The following is a 21,815-nucleotide window of genomic DNA, read 5'->3' as shown; positions in this document are numbered from 1 at the left end:
CCTGGACCCCGATCAGCACCGAAGACACCATCCGCACGATGAACTCCATCCACTCCGGATCACCGACCGACCCCTGCCCTCACCACGTCTTCAACAAAGCCGACGCTGTCATCGCACCCCACCTGCGAGACATCATCAACACATCCCTCGACACCACCATCTTCCCCGAGAGCTGGAAACACGCCGAACTCAGCGCCCTACTCAAGAAACCAACAGCGGACCCCACCGACCTCAAGAATTACCGCCCCATCTCGCTCCTCCCGTTTCCAGCCAAAGTCATCGAGAAGACCGTCAACAAGCAGATGGCCGCTTTCCTCGAGACGAACGGATCCCTCGACCCCTCACAGTCCGGCTTCCGAGCCAACCACAGCACCGAGACCGCCCTCATCGCCGCCACCGACGACATCCGAGCCCTGATGGACAATGGAGAAACAGCGGCCCTCATCCTCCTAGACCTCTCCGCGGCATTCGACACGGTCTGCCACCGCACCCTAGTACGGCGCCTCAGCAACGTCGGAATCCAGGACAAGGCGCTGGAGTGGATCACCTCCTTCCTCGACGGGAGAACACAGAGAGTCCGCCTACCACCGTACAAGTCAGAGGCCACCGAAGTCATCTGCGGCGTCCCCCAAGGATCATCTCTGAGCCCCACCCTCTTCAACGTCTACATGAGCCCCCTCGCGGCCATCGTACGCAAACACAACCTCAGCATAATCTCCTACGCCGACGACACCCAGCTGATCCTCTCCCTGACCAACGACCCCGCCGCCGCCAGAGCCAACCTGCACGAAGGGATGAAAGAGGTAGCCGAGTGGATGACGACCAGCCGCCTGAAACTGAACTCGGACAAGACGGAGGTCCTCATCCTGGGCTCCTCTCCCTCCGCCTGGGACGACTCCTGGTGGCCTCCCGCCCTGGGCACCGCACCCAAACCGACAGACCATGCACGCAACCTGGGCTTCATCCTGGACTCCTCCCTCTCCATGACCAGGCAAGTCAACAACGTCTCCTCGGCATGCTTCAACATCCTACGCATGCTACGGAAGATCTTCTGGTGGATCCCCACCGAGACCAGGAAGACCGTCACCCAGGCCCTCGTCACCAGCCGACTGGACTACGGCAACGCCCTCTACGCCGGGACCACCGCCAAGCTCCAGAAGAGACTCCAGCGGATCCAGAACGCCTCAGCCAGACTCATCCTCGACATCCCACGAACCAGCCACATCTCCGGACATCTGCGAGACCTTCACTGGCTCCCCGTCAACAAAAGAATCACCTTCCGCCTCCTCACCCACGCACACAAAGCCCTACACGACCAAGGCCCGAGCTACCTCAACAGCCGAGTCAACTTCTACGCTCCCAAACGCCACCTCCGATCAGCCAAACACGCCCTCGCCGCCGTCCCCCGCATCCGAAGAGCGACTACAGGAGGAAGGTCCTTCTCCCACCTGGCCGCCAAGACCTGGAACTCCCTCCCGACCGACCTGCGCCTGACCCAAGACCACCTCTCCTTCAGGAAGAAGCTGAAGACCTGGCTGTTCGAGCAGTAGCGGCTCCCCCCCCCCCAGCGCCTTGAGACCCCACGGGTATGTAGCGCGCTTTATAAGTGTCACTGATTGATTGATTGATTGAATGTTTGTGCTGTAACTGGACTCTGCACACACAACCTGGTTTGAGCTAGACTTTGACTGCCGTGCTACCCTTAACCTCAAAGTTAAAGAGGCTTACTGAAGCCGCTTTTTCACTGTAGATCTAGTTTGTAGAGCACTGGCTGCTAGGACGCCTCAGCATTCTGTCTTTTACTTTGCTTGACTAACCCTGCATCTAATAGAGCAAAGAATGATCCTGACTACGTCACTACTGCAACTAGCATAGCCCATGTAAGGGCCAACGCGTAAAAGAAAAGGATCAAGTTATTTGACCAACCAGTCGCTTCTCAATCAATCCGCATTTGTAGAGCACAGCACTGCCACCCCTGTGGGTATCTGAGCGCTGGAGTGCAAGATCTCAGATGAAAAGTCAGATCTTGAGGAAACTGTGGAAACGAGTAGAACAAGCATTGGCATAGCCAATAGATCTCGCCTTTGAGACCTTATAAGTGTTTAGCCAGAGCTACTGGCTTTGCCATTGTTTTTCAGCAATGTTGCATAACACTGTAGCTGCTGTGCAGCATGGTGAAAAGTTACAATAGAAAAGTGTTCTAAGCATTTTGTTGCCTTAAATATAGCCAGAAAGAAACCTGGCCACGATTGAGATCTGATCCACCGTGGATATCTGGATATCACCCAGACTAGAGCTAAATTGTCATCGAAAACCTGCCCAGGAGAGTCCCACCCTCCTCAGCTTGAAGCGGGGGCGCCGCCTTGCACAGCTCTCAGCCTGTCAAAGTTGTAATGAGGGTCTCTGAGACATGCATACGTCGGATCAATTTGAAACTTCAAATGAGATTTATTGGGCAGTCACTACTCTAAATATGTTGAGAAGAGTCATTCCGAGAACTGGCATTTAAAAAAAAAAAGGGCAGGTATTAGGTGTCTGGTCCTCCAAATAAGGGTCTTTGGGAGTGTCCCAGGGCAGGGGAACCCTCTATGTTAGAGTCGGGTCTCGGGGGACTACCCAGGGGTGCCGAAGGAACGATAGAGCCAGAGTCTTTCAGGAATGCTTTTAAAGAGGGTTTTATTTTTATATAGTAGCGTCTCTGTCTACTAGTTATTCGTTCCCGGGCAAACGCTGCAGGGTCAAAGGGCGGCTTTCGCGGCGGCTCCAGTTTGCTTCACCGGATCCACAGGGCTGTCTTCTTCTCTCCTTTGCCAAGCCCTCCATGGGAGCCCAAAAACAAAAGAGAAACTGGTGTCAGGCAGCCATACGCGGTCAAACAGTTCATAGGGCCGGGGGTGAGGAAAACAACCGGTGAAGATGCTCAATCTCTACACGCAGTGCGGGAGTGCTCGTGTAGGGAAGGGTCTTGGAGGGGACTAGATTTACACGGATCTGTACAACTATACTGGTGGAGGTACGTGCTGAGCCACCCAATCCGCTACCCGGCCCCGTACCTGTTGTAGCCACGCCCCTCCCTTGGGTGCGTGGCGGGGCGACTCGTGGGTACGTTGGCCTCCTGGCTTCGTCTCCGCTTCTCCGCTCCACTCCTCTCGGTTGTTCTTCACTGGTCTCTCCTCTGCTCTCTGCTCTCGCTCCTCCTCGCTCCTCCAGGGATACGCCATCCGTCGTCTTCCGGGCCGGACTCCCTTTTCCTGTTTCCGGCCTGCTGATGGGCGGGGCTTCGTCTGTCCATGCAGAGGAATTAAAGGGACCGGCGTCCTCCGTCTCCCTTGGCCAGCCTGTTTCCAGCTCTTCCCTCCTTGTCGGGCCAGGCAGCTGTTGGGAACCAAAGGCAGTGGGTGAAAGGGGGTGGATTCCCACCAATTGCTGCTTTGCTCAGTGTCCGGAGGGGGGACCCCGTCACAGGGAGCTACAGTCCTCCTGCTCCCCAGGAGCCCGGCCAGGGCTGAGCCCATCTCCTCCCTCAGTATGTCTGCAAAGCATGAATCGGCAGAAAGCAGAGCCGCCACTGCCTCTGCCCCGGAGACAGATAATTAGCTCAGCTTCCTGAGCTGTTAGGGGAGGGGCAATGCATTATCACTTCCCTGCCTTTCACTGAAATCACCCAGCACCCTGCAACCTCCGTGTCCCTGCGCCCCCACAACATACATTGGTGTCGGCAGCCTATTTAACACACCAACTCCCTTAAGTCTTGCAACAGCCCCCACTCCTTCTCAACATTACCTCCAGGCAATTACCACAGGAAACAACCCTATCAAAAGCTTATCCATAACCCCCTGCAGACACCACACAAAAAAGCACAACCCTTCTAACAACCCCAGTTGTGATGGTGTCTTTGCCACCATGACTTACAGCCTTCCACCTGCTATAACCTATCACGCAGCACCGCCTTCTACCAGAATCTCAAAACTCCCTAAACATATTTACTTGTGCAGGGCGGCAACCATCTGCAGCCCCCTCCCCTCGAAAAGCCGGTACCGCCGAGGACAGCCGGCTGTCTCGCCTGCAGCAGATGTCGAAAGGGCATATGGCAACTGTCACAAATCAAGCGGGGGGTCGCGAACGCGGAGCTTACCTCATGACTGAAGATTTTAAAAATCTGATTGCCTCTGTTTTGCGTTTGATTCTAACCAACTTCAGTAAGTGAAGGGTCGAGACTAGTTCCCATTAAAGGATTGAACTCTAGCAACAACGTGGCACCATGTGATCAGCACGTCAAAGTCGCAGCCCTTTGCAGTGCGTCATGCATAGTTACATCCCAGACCAGGAACCGGCGTCGTGCAATATTTGGGGTTTCATTGAATTCGTGTTTGCCCCTCCTTGCTCTGTTCGGGCTCCCACTCTGCATTCACAATTGGATAGGCTCTTCACACTGCCTCATCATCGAGAATTTTATTCCAGTTACGCCCCTCAAAGAGAACTGTGTTGTAACAACGATGTATATAACGTTTCACTTTTACCAGATGCTTACTAAACAAACCTGGAGATACATAACGATGTTCAGGGAAAAACACATTTTACTTTCATTTCCGGGAGCCATGGGTATGCACCTAGTCATCACTTTTTCCAACAAGTATTTGCAATGCAATATGACTCACATTTAAGCGAGACCTATTGCATTGCAAACGGGAATGCAGGTTGGCGAGGAGGCACAAACAACAGAGGGGGGATGAGAAGGCAAGGTGAGCGGGAGGAGGAGGCACAGGCAGAAAATAGCGTTCACAGTATAAATAAAACATACTGTGCAACACTCAAAGTAAAGGGGCCAATAGCCATGGAAGGATACTAATTATAACATGCCCGTCATAAGGAGGGACTAACAAGCCTAAAAACCCATCGGAAGGCAGCATTTAGGAACTAAGCCAATGAAAAAGATGGGCGGAGAGTTGGCGGAGCTTCCACTGAGCTTCCACTCCATACTGAATGCGTCATGCCCCGCAAAGTGAGCAGCGCATGCGCATTTCCAGTATAAGCTCGACCTAAAAAGGCAAAACAGAGCAGAGGAGGCACAAACAGAGGGCAGTAGTTAGACAGGCAGCAGAGGGTAGCAGACTGCGGGCAAGCTGGACAGGAGAACAGATGCAGGGAGTGCTGGCACGTGCACCTCTGCATAGATTCAACATTGATTTATGGTTGTTTTCGTGCTTGCTTGCACACACATGTAAAAGCTGACCTAATAATCCAGATATGTGTTTTGGTTAAATTTATGTTGTATGTGAAGCGTTTTAATTTGTGTTTTAAGCATAGTGTTTATAATTGTGTTTTTACCAGGTATTCCTTAAGCCCTGCTTCCAAGTATTATCCTGTAAGCAGGTCACAGTGGAACCCCTCTCCGTTGACGATTGGGAAATACTGGTAAAGCAAACTCCTATTTCATTCACAGTTTATATGAAAGTGTCCATGTATGATGCTTTTTGTCTGCAAATGTAATGCATTCCACTATTGGGGGGCAAGAACTAAAGCGTGGCTCTCTTCCTAATGATGAGCACTATTTTAAAGCACTTTTGAACCCTGCGGCATATTAGTTATGTTTTGGGATTTTAATTAGTATTGTTTTTGTACGGTCTGCTATCTAGTGTCGAAAATGTCCTGTAGACTTTTTGTGAAGCCATCCTAGAAAAACAAGCAAATTAGTTAATATCATATAGAGCATGCTGTGCGGGTTTAATCTACAACGAAGAAATATATGTTTAAAAGGTAACAAAATAATAAACAACACACTATTGCATCCTTCTGGGAATTTTTGTACTATAGCACCGTTGCCTTGAACTTGGTATGGGACTCTGAACGCAGCTTTTATCGCAGGTTATTCTCCACTTTCTTTCCCATAATACTGATAGAAGTAACATGTATTGTAGTCATTTTACTGACTCTTTGTTAAATGATACACTAATGGTACTTGTTGGTATCATACTCTGCTCATTTAAGTTCACAATGTTGCACTTCTCCGTCTTACATCTAAGTCACAACTTCAGTGGTGTCAAATATGGAACTGGAGTTTGGCAAAGCTATTGTGTTGCAAGACCAGGAATGAAGTGCTTCCTTTGGTTCGTTTTTCATTTTAAAAGTTTTTTTTTTTTTTTTTTACTGTTTTTATTTTGTTTTTCAACATCAGCCAGAATCTCCCCAGGTGACTCATATATACATCAAGTATTGCCTCGTTACATTTAGTTGTTTCTGCATTGCAAATAGACAATACATTATGGGATTCAGTCTTCCAGTCTCCCCCTTCTTTTGTTGAATGAAATCTTAGATAAGTACTCGCCAGACCTTTCTCCGGTATCGCGCGGGGTTCTTTCCTTTGCTTAGAAGAGTTGTGGAGATGGTGTGATCATGCTCAGCTGGTGGATTCTGTTTACTTATGAACAGCCATTCACATACTAGTAGTCAATAGTACAAACTGTCACGATTCTCGGTAATGCAGACCCACCCATGATGCTGTACTCTTGCTAAATGTAAAAGTACAAAGTAGAAATGATCAGCGGATTGTGTTCCCGGAACCTGGGGTGCAAAATTAGAAATCAACAATGGTTTCTGTTACAATGGTTTCCAGAGCAATAATAAATCAAAGTTGAATACTATAACGGTTAGAATAAAGATACAATAGGATATTAGGAACCCTGGTGATCTGATTATGATTTCATGGAGCTAAGGAACCTTCAGCTCCTGCAAAAGCCAGTACTGCAATAAAATAAATTAAAAGTAAAAGTTATGCTTGATGCTCAGGTGGTTCTCACCGAAAGTTAATAAAATAATTAAATATGACAATTAATAAAAACAATTCCCACTGCATTCTACCACTTGAGGCTTCTGACGGGAACGGACTCCGTGGTTGCTGGTGTTCTAAATTATTTATTGCTCGCTGTAAGTCATGATGCGTTTCGGTCACCTTACGTGACCTTGATCGCATGATAAACGCTTTGCGGCAGTCTTAATTAAAAAAATAAACACATTCTTTAGCCTCTTAACACTTCGTTCAGTAGGCATAAAAGACAACATAAACGGGACACAGTTAAATAAACGGGTCATTTACATCATACAAAATAACTACAAAATGTTACTTTTAGAATTAATCCAAAATTAAAGTAACTGATTACAATTACACTATCTTTACTATACTTGATATCTCAGAATGACACATCTATGTTCTATATTGATTGCAGACAGTCCCATAATGTTAAATGCCTTAGTTTATACTAAAGTGCTAATAGTGAATAACTATTAAATTATAAAGTGCTGAAAGTGCTGAGTGAAACTTCCTAACAATAACCACTAATAACAAAGGGAGGATATTATAGCGGCCTCAATGAGCTAATACTACAAATTGAGTCTTATTATGTTAGAAATATTGATGTTTCCAATAAATATATAAATAAAATTAGAAAATTCATAATCATTCAATTGCGACCCAGTACATTGGAAACAAACAGTCTAGGCATAAGATTTCATTAATAGAAATCTCTAATAAATAATGATTATCTACAGCATTCATAACTACACTTCTCAACATATCAGAATATTGACCGTATCTCAAGTAAATTCATAATAAGTATTTTCATATTTTTTTTTTATTTTCTTAAAGAATTGTGCATATCCTCGCTATTATTCAGACCGGTTGGTGGTAAGGAATCTAGCTCCAAAATGAATCGCGTCTCAAGATAGCGGATCATTTTTTTTCTATTGCCTCCTTCTTAGAGGTGCAATTGTTCCAATCAAAAAATATGTGAGACAATTAAGGTCATAATGATGTTCTGATTTAAAATGTCTGGCCACCTGATACGTAGGCTCTGAATTAACGATTGCCCTTAGGTGTTGTAGAATTCTCATGTGCACCTGTAGCTTTGTGCTACCCACATAGCGCAGCCCACAGGTGCACTCAAGGACATATACACTGCAAATTCTGTTTGGCAATTGTAATTGCCCTTTAAAGCCACATGTTCCGGACTAAAAGGTGTAGTAGAGTGGGTGTCATTAATACCAAATGTACACGCCCTACAGGAGCTACATTTGAAAAAACCCTTCTTTGGTGTGAGCCATGTAGTTTTAGACCTTAACTCAGGACTACTCTTTACCAGGCATTTCTCATGGACGGTGCTCGACTAAATGTAAGAGTAGGTTTTTCAGGTACGTTCTGGCCCAACACTGCATCGGTTAATATAATTGGCCAATTGTTGTTCATAATGGCCCTTAACTTTCTCTCCTGTCGACTATATGAGGTCATAAAGCTAAACTTAGAATTTTCACATTCTTTGGTTACTTTATCTTTAACCCTATCAACGGGGCTTGACTCAGTTGGCCCAAGCATACTTTCCCTCGATGTATTGTTTGATTTACAAATAGAATTAATAAATATAATCACGACACAAGTATTGTTATTGGTTTGTATCTCAATGATGTTAATGATTTATACATCAATCAATGCATGGTTCATGTGGGTACGGTAAATGTAATACCATAGGGTTGTAGGAATATCATCTGGACAAGGACTTCTGAAGGCCTGAGACAGGACAAAAACGATAGTTTAGAAAAGGACCCATGAAGGCTATGCTTAATGTAGAGAAACGGGGCCCAAAAGAACAAGTTGGGCGTATGTATTGAGCAAAGGCTGTAGTATCCTAGTTTCTAAATTAAGTTGTCAGTGAAGCAAAGCGAGCACACTTGAGTTGACAGAGGCATGGCACACTGGCTACTTCTAGACTAGAAGAAATGGCTGGAGTCAAGTGCTAATAGATATTGTTAATCTACATACTTGCAGAAAGTACTAAAAATCCACATTATGCAATGGGGTAGAACTTACTGGGGTGTTAAAGGAGGCCTGAAAAACTTCCACCAGCTCTCTGAATTATAGAGGTATCTCCTCAAGCTCATTCTATATCTGGAGAATCTTCAACCGTACCCGTGTGAACCAGTAGGTTGCACCAGTGGCTCTGCAGTGATGTTGTTTTGCGCTGAAAGTGTTAGCAACAAGAGTTTATAAGCACCACCCATGTGCAATGACATCCGTTCTATTTAGGTCTCGCCTAGGAAGCATACATGCGCTGCTCTAGGAGATGACCTTCAGAAATTGTGCAGTTTTTTTCCACACACTCGTGCATGTGGCTGCATCCACCTTGCGGGAGCGAGCAGCGGCACACGCAGGGGCCATCTGTTTGTAATTAGGGACATGCGCTCGCTTGTTTACATTATCCTGCTCGTGGTCGCCTTGCCAGCTCGACATCCTTGCGCTTTCACTTTAGTTCGCAGCAGGGCTTGTTCTCTTTATCCGCTTCCTGAACCTCTCTTTCTCTTCTCCTCTCCTCCTCTGATGTCTTACTCTTCCTGCTCACCGACTCACCCTCACACCGCAACCCCCTCACACTGCAGTCCTCTTCTCGAAGCTCCAACACTCGGCTCCTGACAGGTAAGTCTGCTTATGACCCCTCATCAAAATCGGTCGCAAGCAAACGGGGCAAGGGCAGCGGCAGTCTCCCTGCAGGTGGATGGATGGGGATGTGTGCTCCTGGGGTCCCCTTGGCACTGCTGTGCCCTGCGGGGGCTATGGAACTGCTGTGCCCTGCAGGGGCTATGGCACTGCTGTGCCCTGCGGGGGGCTATAGCACTTCTGTGCCCCACGGGAGCTCTGACAGTGCTGTGCCCTGCGGGGGCTCTTACGGTGCTGTATGTTCCTGGTAGTGCGACAGAACAATGTGCTGCTGGGGCTATGGTACTGCTACGCGCTGCTGGGTTTCTGGCAGTGCTGTGTGCTGCTAGGGCTGTGATAGTGCTCTGTGCTGCTGTGGTATGGCAGAGAGCTGCTGGAGTATAGTGCTGTGCGCTGCTGCGACTATGGCAGTTCTCTGTGCAGATGGGGCCCAACGCTGTGCGTTTCTGTAGCTTTAGGAAAGTGCTGTGCACTGCCTCTGGCACTGTGGTGCACTTCAGAAGCTGAGTGTCGGTGCTGCGTGCTGGCAGCTCTGGGGTGGATGGCAGTGCTGCTGCTTAGGCAGTGCTGTTTGCTGCTTGCTCTGGTTTGGTTTAGTAGTGCTGTGTCCCCTTAGTGTCTGTCTATCCTATGTCCTGGGGGGTCTGATTTGCTGCTTGGGGCTGATAGTGCTGCTGCCTGCTGCTGGTCCTCGGGCACAGCAGGGGTGCTGCTAAAGAGGACCGGGTGCTCCCTGTTGGTGGGGGTGCTGTTGAGCTGGGCATGCTGCTGGGTCTGTAATTTTCAGGTCCTGTATTCAACAGTAGTGTTAGGTGGTGCTGCAGGTTCTCGGCCTCTATGGCAGTGCTGTTTGGTGCATTGTGTAAGTAGCACCGGTCAGCTGTGCGGTAGTGAGGTGTGGGGCTGGATCAGTCGTAGGCCTGTGCACTCTTCGAGTTCTGGTAGTGCTGCTCAGCGTTGGGTCCATGGCAGTGCAGGGTGTGAAGCTGCTGCTTTGGTAATGCCCTGGGCTCCGGGGGAAATTGCTGGGGAAGTGTGTAGTTGGTGCTGTGGTGGTCAAGGGCTTACATTCACACTGCACCTCGTAGGGCTGTTTAATACTTGTCTGTGTTAGAAAACAAGAACCGTGAAATAGTTTGGCATTTGGTTTAACAGTAATTAAGCGGAGTCTTGCTTGACTGTAGCATACAGCTGGACTCTCACCCCCTAAACTCCTCTCCAGGTTTGCGATGACCATCCTCCTCCGATACCCAGTCCCACACCAGCCTACAGGGCAGTGCTTAAAATGGAAAAATCGAAGTGCATGTACTCTGTAACAGAGTATCTGCTTGCTTGTTTCTGAGAAGAGCCAGTACTCTTCAATTAAAAGTATTTTGCTTTTCTTAAGAAGTGCAGGTACTCACACTCTCAAAATAAAGTGCGGGTACTCCATACCGGACAGTACTGGTACATTTAAAGCACTGCTACAGGGAACTATTTAAATGTGAAACCAAGAACGCTTTGAATTTCATACGGAATAAGAAGCTCAGAGCTTTCTTCTTTAAACCTAAACTCCATTGGCAAAGTATTTTTGGAGTTTATAAAATAGAACTCCCATAGCACTCTTTTACAAACTCTTACACGCCTTTGTGTATTAGCTCCAAAATATTTTAAATGGGAATATTGAGGCAATAATTCAGGGGATAATAAGTACAACTAGAAAAGTGTGTCCTCGTTACACTTTTTTTTTTTTTTTTTTGAAAACCTTTATTGTGCAACAGCAGAAGAACAAATACGGGCCCACAACCCTCCGGCCGGCCACTATACCATTTAAAGCACTTATGCAAGCAATGCGGCAACTCAGTAGCACATCAATACAAAACGACAATCAATTAGAGTTACACTGGATATCACCGTGCTACTGTGTAACAGGAGTAATGAAGGTTAATTTAACATTTTTTTTTTTTCTGATATAAAATATTTTTAAAGATAGTAAACCAAGAAAAGGAGAGTCCGTACAATCCCCTACGACATGAGCGCAACATCGTCACATGAAGACTAACAAACAAAACAGAGACCTTCCAGTCAGCATGGCGACACAAGGATATATGCAGCAGGATTATCAAGCAACCATAACGCACCATGTCTACCGTCACCCACCCCGTACCAAACCCGCCCGCGGACCCAAGATAGAAACAGGAAAGGAGAAAAGTGGAAGAGAGAAAAGAAAAATAAGGCCCATAGAAACTAAAACGGAAAAGAAAATCCCCCCCCCCCCCCCAACCCCCCACCCTACACGCATACAGAGGCTACGGCCTACCCCCCGCCCCCCAGCAGTGTGCCTGTCGCCCAGTAAGGAACCCGAAATATAGGAACTAGAGAAAGGAAGAAAAGAAAAAGGAAAACATGTAAAACCAGAGGAGGGCCACAACCAAATGCTCCCGGTCTCCCCAGCCATACTTTTGTATGCTGCCTCATTCGTAAGAGCAAGAACAGAAAGCATTAAACACAGAATTGAACGGGGAGAGTCATCACATTTCACAGCAGTACGTGTTGTGGAAGCGCCCCAGTCCGAGTCCCACCGGCCAATCAAGTACAAGTTGTAAAGAGAAATCTCCTAGCCCTGGCCAGTCCGCAAGCGTCCCCCTAAACATGGCTCCCGAAGAGGACCCGCCCCCGACAGAACAAAAGAACAAAATGGCCACACTTGGCAGAGAAGAGGTGCCCAAAAACAAAATGGACATCGCCAGTCACAAATAATTTCGTGGGCCCAGGGGAGGGGCGTTTCCAGGTGCGCCCGATGGTGTGCAGTCCATTGTAGAAATAGAAAAGCTTGCGAGATGTAAGCAACAAAGGGGACCAGTAGCTGCGTTAGCGGCGTCAAAAACAAAAGTAGCGATACCATGGGCGAGGTTACAGGCTTCGGCAGGGAAGGAAACACTGTTGCGCCGCTGAGGTAGCCGGACGACAGTCCGCAAACACCAACACAGCCGAGAGACCGCTCCTCCCTGCATTCGGGTGGCAACAGTGTAGCCCAGCCGGGAATCAGTGGAGGCAAAGCAGTGCAGTGTTGAGTACAGGCTAGCGGCGCACATCCCAATGCGAGTACGGCATTGTCAAGTTTCTTTCCCCGTACTCGGAAGCCCTCTCGCCATTCGGATCTCAAATCGGCAAGAGCCGCAAGAACAGTACCATAGGTCAACTCAGGCTGTTGCTCCAACATTTCCACGTTACGAGATGTGACACACTGTCCAACACACTGCTCGAGTCCATGCGGGGCAACCCAGTCTTGAGTCGAGGTATCACCCACCATCACAACCATGGAGCCGGCCGCCATTGCCACCCCGGCAGGGGATTCACAAGAATGCATGGGCGAAGCCGGCACTGAGAGGCTGGAGTCCAAGCTGCTGGCTTAGTTCGGACACGCTAGCAATGGGCGACCCACAGTGAGAGTCCCCCCTTTTCGGCTCAAGGCAGGGGCAAACTCAGGGGTGAGCCAGGAGCGCTAGGCAAATGGCGGAATGGGGTCAACGCAGCGCAGCTCACCTTCAACGGTCCACAAGAGAAAGTAGCAGAGTGAACACCCACTTGGCCGATGTTTACAGTCCGCACAAGGGTCTGTCTATTTCCACGCAGCAGGTAGCGTGTTTCAGAATGCCAGCTCCGCCACGGTTCGACCATCCGACGGCGCTTCAGCAGCATCCGGCGGTGTACGACAACACAGGTCCCGGTTCCGGGGCTAGAAAGGCCGTCAAACAATTCCGCAAATATCTTCGGCTATCAGGCAGGCAGGGACATCGGAGGAACGCGAACAACAACAGCGCACTTTCACAGTCATCCCGCTGCCGCGCTATCACAGGATGAGGGTCAGGATATCGTTGCGGGAGACAAAGGCTTGTGGAGCCGGGAGCCTACACGTCCGCCTCAGTCGCCATCTTGGCTCCTCCCCCCCTCGTTACACTTTTATTAGTAAGACCTTTCAGGGTAGTTCACAAAGGCTTGTATGTAAGAATGCGCAAAAGTGCCCTCCTGGAGTACTGCTTCCTATACTGAAAATGTTTCAGAGAATTGACCCCTTTAAGGAGTCTCGGGGAAAGAGTTGCTCATTTTGAAAACTCGATCAACATATCTGGTACCTCAAGGCGCTTACTGTCTCCTTCCTCGCTTACAGGAAGACCCAGTGCGGTTGTCAGCTGTAAAGGCACTCCTTGCAACAGCACCCGTGCTAAGAAGTATTTTTTTCCTGCAGTTTTACATAGCACGAACTAGGCCCAAGGGAACTCTGGTTGTACTTTAGAAAGTGCAAAGGCAAATAATATCTAAAAAATACGAGGTTGTTTGCACACACGATAAACCAAATAACAATGCGAAAATGGGAATCAGTACATCTGCATATTTGAACATCAACAACTGTGACCAGGAGCTAGGGCAGAGGTAGATTCCCCAATGAGTCCTCTACAGTCTTGGCTGCTGCTAATTGCTCCGCCCCCTATAACGCTGAATTAAACTTGGGGCTTATGCTTCTATGGTATCTTTTTTTACATTTCCAACTGTATTTATCCATTGTAGCAGCCCTTATTGGGTGGTGGTGGCGCCCCTCCCCCGTTTCATTCCTGTTATAAATGGGATTCCTGGTTGGCAAAGGTTTGTACCAAAGCCAGGCAGAAACCACCACTCTAGTCAGGATGAGGGAGTTACACTCCTAAAATAACCCCTGCACACCCCCTTGGTAGCTTGGCACAAGCAGTCAGGCTCATCTCAGAGGCAGTGTGTAAAGCATTTGCACATAACCAATACGATGAAAATCCACAGTACAGTACTTTAAAAATAGTTGTGTTGCAAAAATGTCTTTAAATTGCTAAGTTACGTTACAAAAACACAGTTCGAACAAGTCAGTAGCTCGGTCCGAGCCTACCACAATGCTGAAAACACCAGAGTCTCACAATTCCATCTGACTGCATTGGTACAGGCCAGCAACAGTGGGACAGGTTTGTTCAAAGTACCTTTCTTAGTGCGGCTCACACGGAGGTGCGAGTCGGTCTTGGCGTCTGTCGCGGTTGCAAAGCACAGTGGAAGTGGTGCACGGTGCGGTGCCTCTCGATGCGGTGCGAGCAGTGGCTCGTTGACGATCGGCCAGACAGCGTTGGTGAGTCCAAAGCTTACGGTGCAGGGCGAGACAGTGGTCGATGCAGTGCTGGCAGGTCGCATTGCAGGTGACGGAGCCGGTCGTGGCGTCTGTCGTTGTTACGGTGCAAAGTCGAAGCTATGCACGTGCGGTGCCCCTCGATGCGGTGGGAACAGCGGCTCGGTGACGATCATCCAGACGGCGTCCGTGAGACCAAGGTGAGCGGTGCAGGGCGAGGCAGTGCTCGATGCGGTGCTGGCAAGTTGCAATGTGAGCGACCAAGCCGGTTTGCGGGAATCAGTGCTGGCCGAGCCGGCCAGATGAGCATGACGAGGCAGTCAATGGTGTTGAGCCAGCGGCAACCGTGTTGGTGATACCAGGCCAGTGAAGTGAAGTGAGGCAATGCGGGTTGCAGTGCATCTCGATGCAGTGCAGGCAATGGCTCGGTGACAATCGTGCAGGCGGCCGAGGCGTGCGGTGCAAGGCAAGGCGGTGCGGCCTGCGGTGCCTTCAGGACACAAGGCCAGCGACGGAGTCGGTCGCGGTTCCCTCTTCTCTGTGGCCACTGAAACAACGGTTCCAGGAGCGGTACCCAGAGGTTGGTGAAGCCTTTGTAGTCCCTTAGACTTCTTAACAAGAGGCCAGCTCGGGTTCAGGCCCTTGGAGATACTTAGCACAAGTAGAGAAAGTTCAGTCCAGTCCTTCCATTGCCCATTGTAGAAGCAGCAGCTGCAGGCCAACCCAACAAAGTAACAACAGAGCAAAGGGGCAGTTCTCCTCCTGGCAGCTCTTCCAGCTCTTCTTCTTGGCAGATTCCTTGATTCCAGCGAGATCTAAAGTCGTGGGGTCTGGGCCCCAATATTTAATACCAGCAATTCCTTTGTCCTCTGAAGGTCGAGGGCCCTGGACCTAGTTCAATCCAGTTTGGGGTGCATGCCGCCAATGTGCACCTTCTTTCTTTGTCAACGTGGGCCAGGGTCCTCAGACGCACCACAGGAGGTGGAGCCAGCATTGTGGAAGGCAAAGCCAGCCCTATTCAGACCCAGGTGCTACTCCTCCCACCCATCTATGTGTAGATATGCCTATTCAGCCCTGCTGACTCACCCTGTCTCCCTCAGCCCCTGTCACTCACAAACCAGACCGCTAATACACAAGCTAGCAGAGGCAGGCTGGATGGTTAGGTCAGAAAATACCTACTTTCTAAAAGTGGTATTTTCAAACCCAGAATGTTAAAACCAACTTCACTAAAAGATGCATTTTATCATTCTGATTTCAGGCATACTAAACTCTTAATTTCTACCATGTTCCCTAAGTCAGTTAGGATCATAGGGAGTAATGATCATACTGCCCATTCTGGCCTATGGAGAACAGGTAGCCTTGCAATAGTGAAAAACGAAGTAGGCTGTAATTCACTATTAGGGCATGCCACACACACTAGGGCATGTCCCCTGCTCATGGGGGTACCTTGGGCCTACCTTAGGGGTGACTCGTATGTAGAAAAGGGAAGGTTTAGGGACTTGCAAGTGGGTGCACTTGCCAAGTCGACATGGCAGCCCCAGGCTGCGCACACGCTCTTCAATGGCAGGCCAGAATTGCACTTTAAGGGCTGTTTGCGTGGGTGGCACAATCCAATGCTGCATCCCACCAACAGCCTTTAATTTAGAGGCCCTGGCCCTTGCAGTGCACTTTACTAGGGACTCCCACATAAATCAAATATGTCAATCATAGAAACACCAATCCATAACACATTTTATACAGGAGCACTTGCACTTTACCACTGGAGAGCAGTGAGGAAAGTGCACAGAATCATCACACCAGCAAAAACAGAGTCAAAACTGGGAGGTCAGAAAGCAAAAAGTCAGGGGAAACACGCCAGAAGATGCCAAGTCAAACAATTCCTCCAACTTCATCCTGTTTGTTCAGCTTTATATTGTACATTGTTTCTTTGTTGCTTATCTCCTATCGTAAAGCGCTCAGCCAGCCATAATGGTTTCTAGAGAGTGCTACATAAAAACTTTACATTGCAGGTACACTTATCTGTATAGCTTGTCTCACTGCCCTTATCTCGCTCTGTCTCTGTCTATCCCTGTCTATGCTTCTGTTTCTGTCTATGCCTGTCCCTGTCTCACTGTTCCTGTCTCACTCTCTCTGTCTCTATACACGCCTTTCTATAGTTTAGTACCTCACCCGCGCAGCTTCTTTACTCTCTTGTGGCCTGTAAAAGCTCTGCCTGGCTTGATTTGTGGCTCTGCTCCCGATTCACCAGTGGCTCATGAAGTATTAGTAGATGTTGTAGCACCCGGGATAATGTGCTGCATGGCTAAATACTTACAAGGTCCCAAAGGCGCGACCTATTGGCTATGCCAATGCTTATTTTTTATGCCAACAGATCTAGATCAGAGCTAACCCTCGTCTTTTTCAGACCACTTTTCTTCCAAAATATTCTGAAGTGTGCAAGGGGACACTCCCCTGCACTTTTCACTATCCTCAGACCATCCGTCCCCCTTGCAGCAAGAAGTGCAGGCTCTTATAGACAAAGAAGCCATAGAGCAAAGCTGATGCTAAAAGTAGGTAATTGTTGTTAGAAATTAAGTTTTTTGTTGGCTAAGGTATGCACCGAAGCCAGGCAGAACCCACCACTCTAGTCCGAGTAAGATAGATACACACCTAGGATGTGCTCACCCTCTGGTAGCTTGGTGGAGAGCAGGCGGGCGTATGAGAGGCAATGTGTAAAGTATTTGTGCAACACACACAGTTACACAATAATGCACCACAAAAAGACTCCTCACAGGTTTTATACAAATAGCTTATTATATTCTGAGCAAAACAAGACAAAAACGATAAAACTACAGTAAATATATTTCAAGTTCTAAGCGTTTAAAGCATCACATTAAAGATATCAAATGAACATTAGGCTCCGAAGCACCTATGCTTCTATTTAGTTGGTTATGGCAAACTTACCAACAATTATGGCGATCCTGTCGGGGATCAACTGATGGACCCTCTACACGCTTGGAGCTGAGTAGGCAATACTTCACAAGGTCCTCTGGCCAGTTCAGGTTGTAATGAGGGGTTATAACTGTGTTCGCACAGGAGGGCTCAGCCGGTACCTCACGATCATGTGCTTGCAACTCCCAGCCACCCACTAACAAGCAGTTTGACTGCAACTGCACTCAGTACCTGTCAGGTGGGCCGCTGGGGTGAAGGAGCCCAAAACGTGAGAGAACGATGAGCTGCGGCGGGACCCTCTGTCCTCTCAAGGGAAGCCTGTGATATGGAGATTTCCTGGAATGGCCGCTGATGGGAGCAAAGCCATGCTGAAGCAGCGCTGACATCATAGAGGAACTGCGTCCCCTCAGCACCGTGTCAGGCCATGGATGTGTCTTGCGTGCTCCAGGCTTCTAGCCTTTGGTTGATTTATGGGTGCAAAGCACTGGTCTGCCTGGAATCTGACTGCTTGTTGACTCTTTGGGGTGAACAAAGTGCGGGTTTCTTCGGTATCAAGCTCCTTGCTCGAGCAGAGTGCTGGCTTCCACAGAATAGATTGTTAGGGTTGAAGGAGGCAAAAGAGCTCTGTTTTGAAAAGCACCACCTGGCGATTAGGCACACTTCCACAGAGCTGACGTTTACCACAGGCACAGCTGCTGAACTTAATAGGACAGAGTCCCACAGCAGCAGTAACCATGGGGTAAGCTTTGATGGCTAGAGATTTCCCACAAACGAGGGGCAAGTAAACAAGCCCTTGGAGAATACAGATGCAAAAATACGAAGAAGCATGCAGCAGGCCAGCACAGCAAGGCAGGTAGCAAAGTGGACGTCCGTTGCAGCTCCATAAGCAGCAGGCCTGGAGAGCAGTTACCAAAGTGGCAGTCCCTCCTAGCAGCACAGCATGTCCTTCTGGCCATGTGTGGATGTGGATACAGCGATGTCTGGGTAAAGGTCCAAAAGTGTTTATAGATATGGGGTCAGAGCTTCAGTTTTTATTGTAAGAAATGCCTTTGATGCAGGGGGTGACTAAACGAAACCTCAGAAGTGCACAACAGTCCCCTTCAGCCCAGCCCTAGCCCCAGATGATCAGGGGCAAATCTGCCCTTTGTGTGAGGGCAGGACACAACCTATGCAAATGTAAGTGCAAACCACCTCTCCCTCTCCTCTTTTTCAAGGAACACTTGACCCATCCTTTGGATGGATGAGAGGATCTGGTGCAGGGTGTATGAACTTCCAAACACAGCAGGGTGTATGGACTTCCAAACAAAGCTGCTAAGGGTCCTGCGCTTTGAATTGGAAGACCATTATGGTCATTCTCCATGACCCAGACTTCAGGCAATCTGTACTGCATAAGGTGGTAACAATGGACAATTTACTTTTTCTGGACTTTATTGGTCCAACGCTACAGCCGTGACAACAGGAACACTGTGGGTTCTAGCTGAACTGAAAGTTTGGCACAACGTCAAACCTGCTTGTGGATGCAGCACAGTTATCCTTTGTCTCTAATTCACCCACTCTCCCATAGAGGCATCATCCTTTGGTGTGTTGGACGGTTGTTAATCTTCCGACACATTACTAGCTCCTCGCTGCTGCTCTGTTATGCCAATGTTTTCATAACAATACAGTGTTTATTGGGAGGTATGGTTTGGGATGCTTCTTGCACTGCTTCTTGTGTCTCACCACCCCCCCCCCCGCCCCCCCCCCCCCCGGGGTCCCCCTTTTTCTTTCATTCATTTTCACCTCGGCCTTCCTCTTCCCCAGCTCCCACGCTGATTTCCTCATTTTTCTTTAGTGATGCTCTCCTTAAGAGATATGGTTATAGAAGCTATACTTTGGCTAGTTTGAAAGTAGCGATGATGTGGGCACTGGCGCTGTAATACCTTAATAAAAAAGTGTTAAAATTTAAAAGGCTGCGGTAAACGGGGGAACATGGCGGCCGCTAGCTAAACCGGCCTCTGGTCGCTCTAGTTGGTCATTCACATGCTGAGAGGGCTTCTCTCCTCCCCCCTCCTGCCCTACTTTGCTAATGCTTGTTGTCTTCTGCGGGGGATGGATTTTGGGGCTCTGGGCTCTTGATTGCACGTCTGTTCTCCGGCATGGATTGTGAGTGGGGATGGTTCTGGAGCCGGGCGGTGGTTCTTCCTTGCTGCGAACCCCGGGCTGGGAGGGCGCGGAAGCTGCGTCGCTCCTGAGAGGCTGTAATCTGGGTCGGCAGAGCGGTACAGGCTCGGACATGCCTGGAACCTCCTGCATCTCCGTGCTAATTGTGAGGTACCACTTGGCAGCATATGGCGAGGAGCAGACATGCCCTTCCCCCAGGAGGTAGGAAGGGGCTCTTTAAGGATGTGTGGTGAGGCTAATGGAGACATTGTAGGATGGGTTGGTGCTGAGGCTCCTTCCAGTGCTATTTTGGTGGCGTTTTTCACCAGCAGTAACCCTCATCGGCAAAATAGGTGGTGCCCCTGGGGACTGTTTTAGGGCAATAGGGGGAGGTGGGTCTCGCCGCCTTTGGAGAAGAGTGGGAACACCCAGAGTAGAAGCAGCTCAGTTGTGGGAAAAGTCTGTAGATACACCCTTCGTTCCTCGGTGGCGGGAGGGTAACCTCGCCAATACCAGGATTAGCAGGGGTAGTATCAACCCTTCCACCTAGCGGGATAGTATCTGAGAGCACTACTGCTATCACGACTAAGGCTCAGGGCAAATTGCCCGTACAGACTGGGAATGAGAAGAAGTCAGTGGGAAAGGTGGAGAAAGCTTGATTTGTAGGTGCTGGCAAGAGCCCCAGGATTAGAGGCAGGTGAAGGAAGGCACCACAACCTAAAGTGAGAGTTACCCCATCATTAAAATCATACTACAAGGTATTAACATCCTGGCCCCAGTGGCAGAAGACCTCACGAGATGGAACATCATCCCTATCAGAATGGAGCAAAGGACCTGCTCAGCCCTTGAAGTTAACACAACGCTTTCTCTCCCCTCTCCACCCTCGGCAGTCCAGATTTATACATCTGTGGATTGAAGTAACCCCTGATGGCAATTCAAACCTCAAATAGGTTCCAAGTTTTAGAGTCATACGAAGAGGATAAGCAGCACGACCAAGAGAAGTCTTTACATCTGAATCTAGCGAGCGGACTTTCTCCTCAAGCAGTCTCGGTCTCAGAGGCCTATCTCGCTTCTATCCTTTTGGCCTTTAAAGAGGAGATGAAGAGCAGGCCTCATGCGCAGCCTTAGCTCGGAAGCTCGAAGTCTGTGCCAGAACTGAAGCCCTAGAGCAGGAGATCCCCCAAAATTGAAGCAAGCCATTGATCTGAACAGTGCAGGCGTGAGCCGGTTAGTTAGGCAAATAAAGGAAATGAAAGAAGACCTGGAACGCCTGGAAAACCACTCGCACAGGAACAATCTTAAGCTCTTTTAATGTACCGGAGGCTGCAGAGGGTTCGGATATCAAGGCCTTCGTGATCTCACTGTTGCTGGACTCTGTTTTCAAAAATACACTGGAAATCGATTTCACTTCAGAGATCCAACAGGTTCATCAAGACCCTTTCAAGAGGAATCCTGGGAGGCTGAAGCCTAGAAAGATCCTGACTAATTTCCTCCCCTGTGCAACTAAGGAGGCGATTTTGAATATGGCAGTAAGAGAAGGTTCTTACTCTGCAGGATCCTACTTGTTCTTTATAAGATCAGACGTTTGTCATGCCACTGCTCAGAAACAGTGGGAACTGGGAAGAGGATGGAGGAGCTGAACAAGCTCGGAGCTAAAGCTCAGTTAAAATTTCTGACCTCGCTCTGAATCATGTGGAATAACCACATGTATAATTATCGCTCAGTTGAGGAAGTTGATGCCCTGATTGATTAAATTAGGAAAGACCAGGCTCTTAGTAAATAACAGGGAGGCAGGGTGAGGGTTAGGCCTGATATTTCACTTATCACTTACGACGAATAAGAGAAGACCATTATGTTTTATGCCTAATAAGTTGGGGAGGGTTCCCCAGGGGCGGTTGGAGAGAAGGGTCCGGGTTGGTGGCTTGGGGGGTTGGCTGGGTATGTGGTGGGGAGCCGTGTGAAAACATTTTTAAAAAATAAGGCTCTTTAGAACACCTGAACAGAAGGAATGTATGGAATTACAGCACCAGTTCAATTAATCATTGACAATAAATTATTAAGAGGAGGGGAGCACATGAATTAACATTATTATCTTGGAATGTGAATGGGCTTCGGTGTTAGTGTAGGCAGAGGTTGGTAATA

General features: G+C 48.7%; 1 protein-coding gene across 3 annotated transcripts in view; it reads left to right on the top strand.

Annotated features, from left to right (window-relative positions):
- Positions 1 to 21,815, top strand: part of PEX1 (peroxisomal biogenesis factor 1) — a 793,672-nt gene that overhangs the window by 125,878 nt on the left and 645,979 nt on the right. For all 3 annotated transcript variants that reach the window (XM_086941864.1, XM_086941865.1, XM_086941863.1), the window contains exon 3: positions 5,332 to 5,415. In XM_086941864.1, the coding sequence (XP_086797990.1) occupies positions 5,332 to 5,415 (84 nt within the window). The remainder of the gene's footprint in view (positions 1 to 5,331; positions 5,416 to 21,815) is intronic.

The sequence above is a fragment of the Lissotriton vulgaris genome, chromosome 10, assembly GCF_964263255.1.
Source record: "Lissotriton vulgaris chromosome 10, aLisVul1.2, whole genome shotgun sequence".
In the NCBI taxonomy this organism is placed as follows: Eukaryota; Metazoa; Chordata; class Amphibia; order Caudata; family Salamandridae; genus Lissotriton; species Lissotriton vulgaris.
This window is presented reverse-complemented; position numbering and strand designations above follow the sequence as displayed.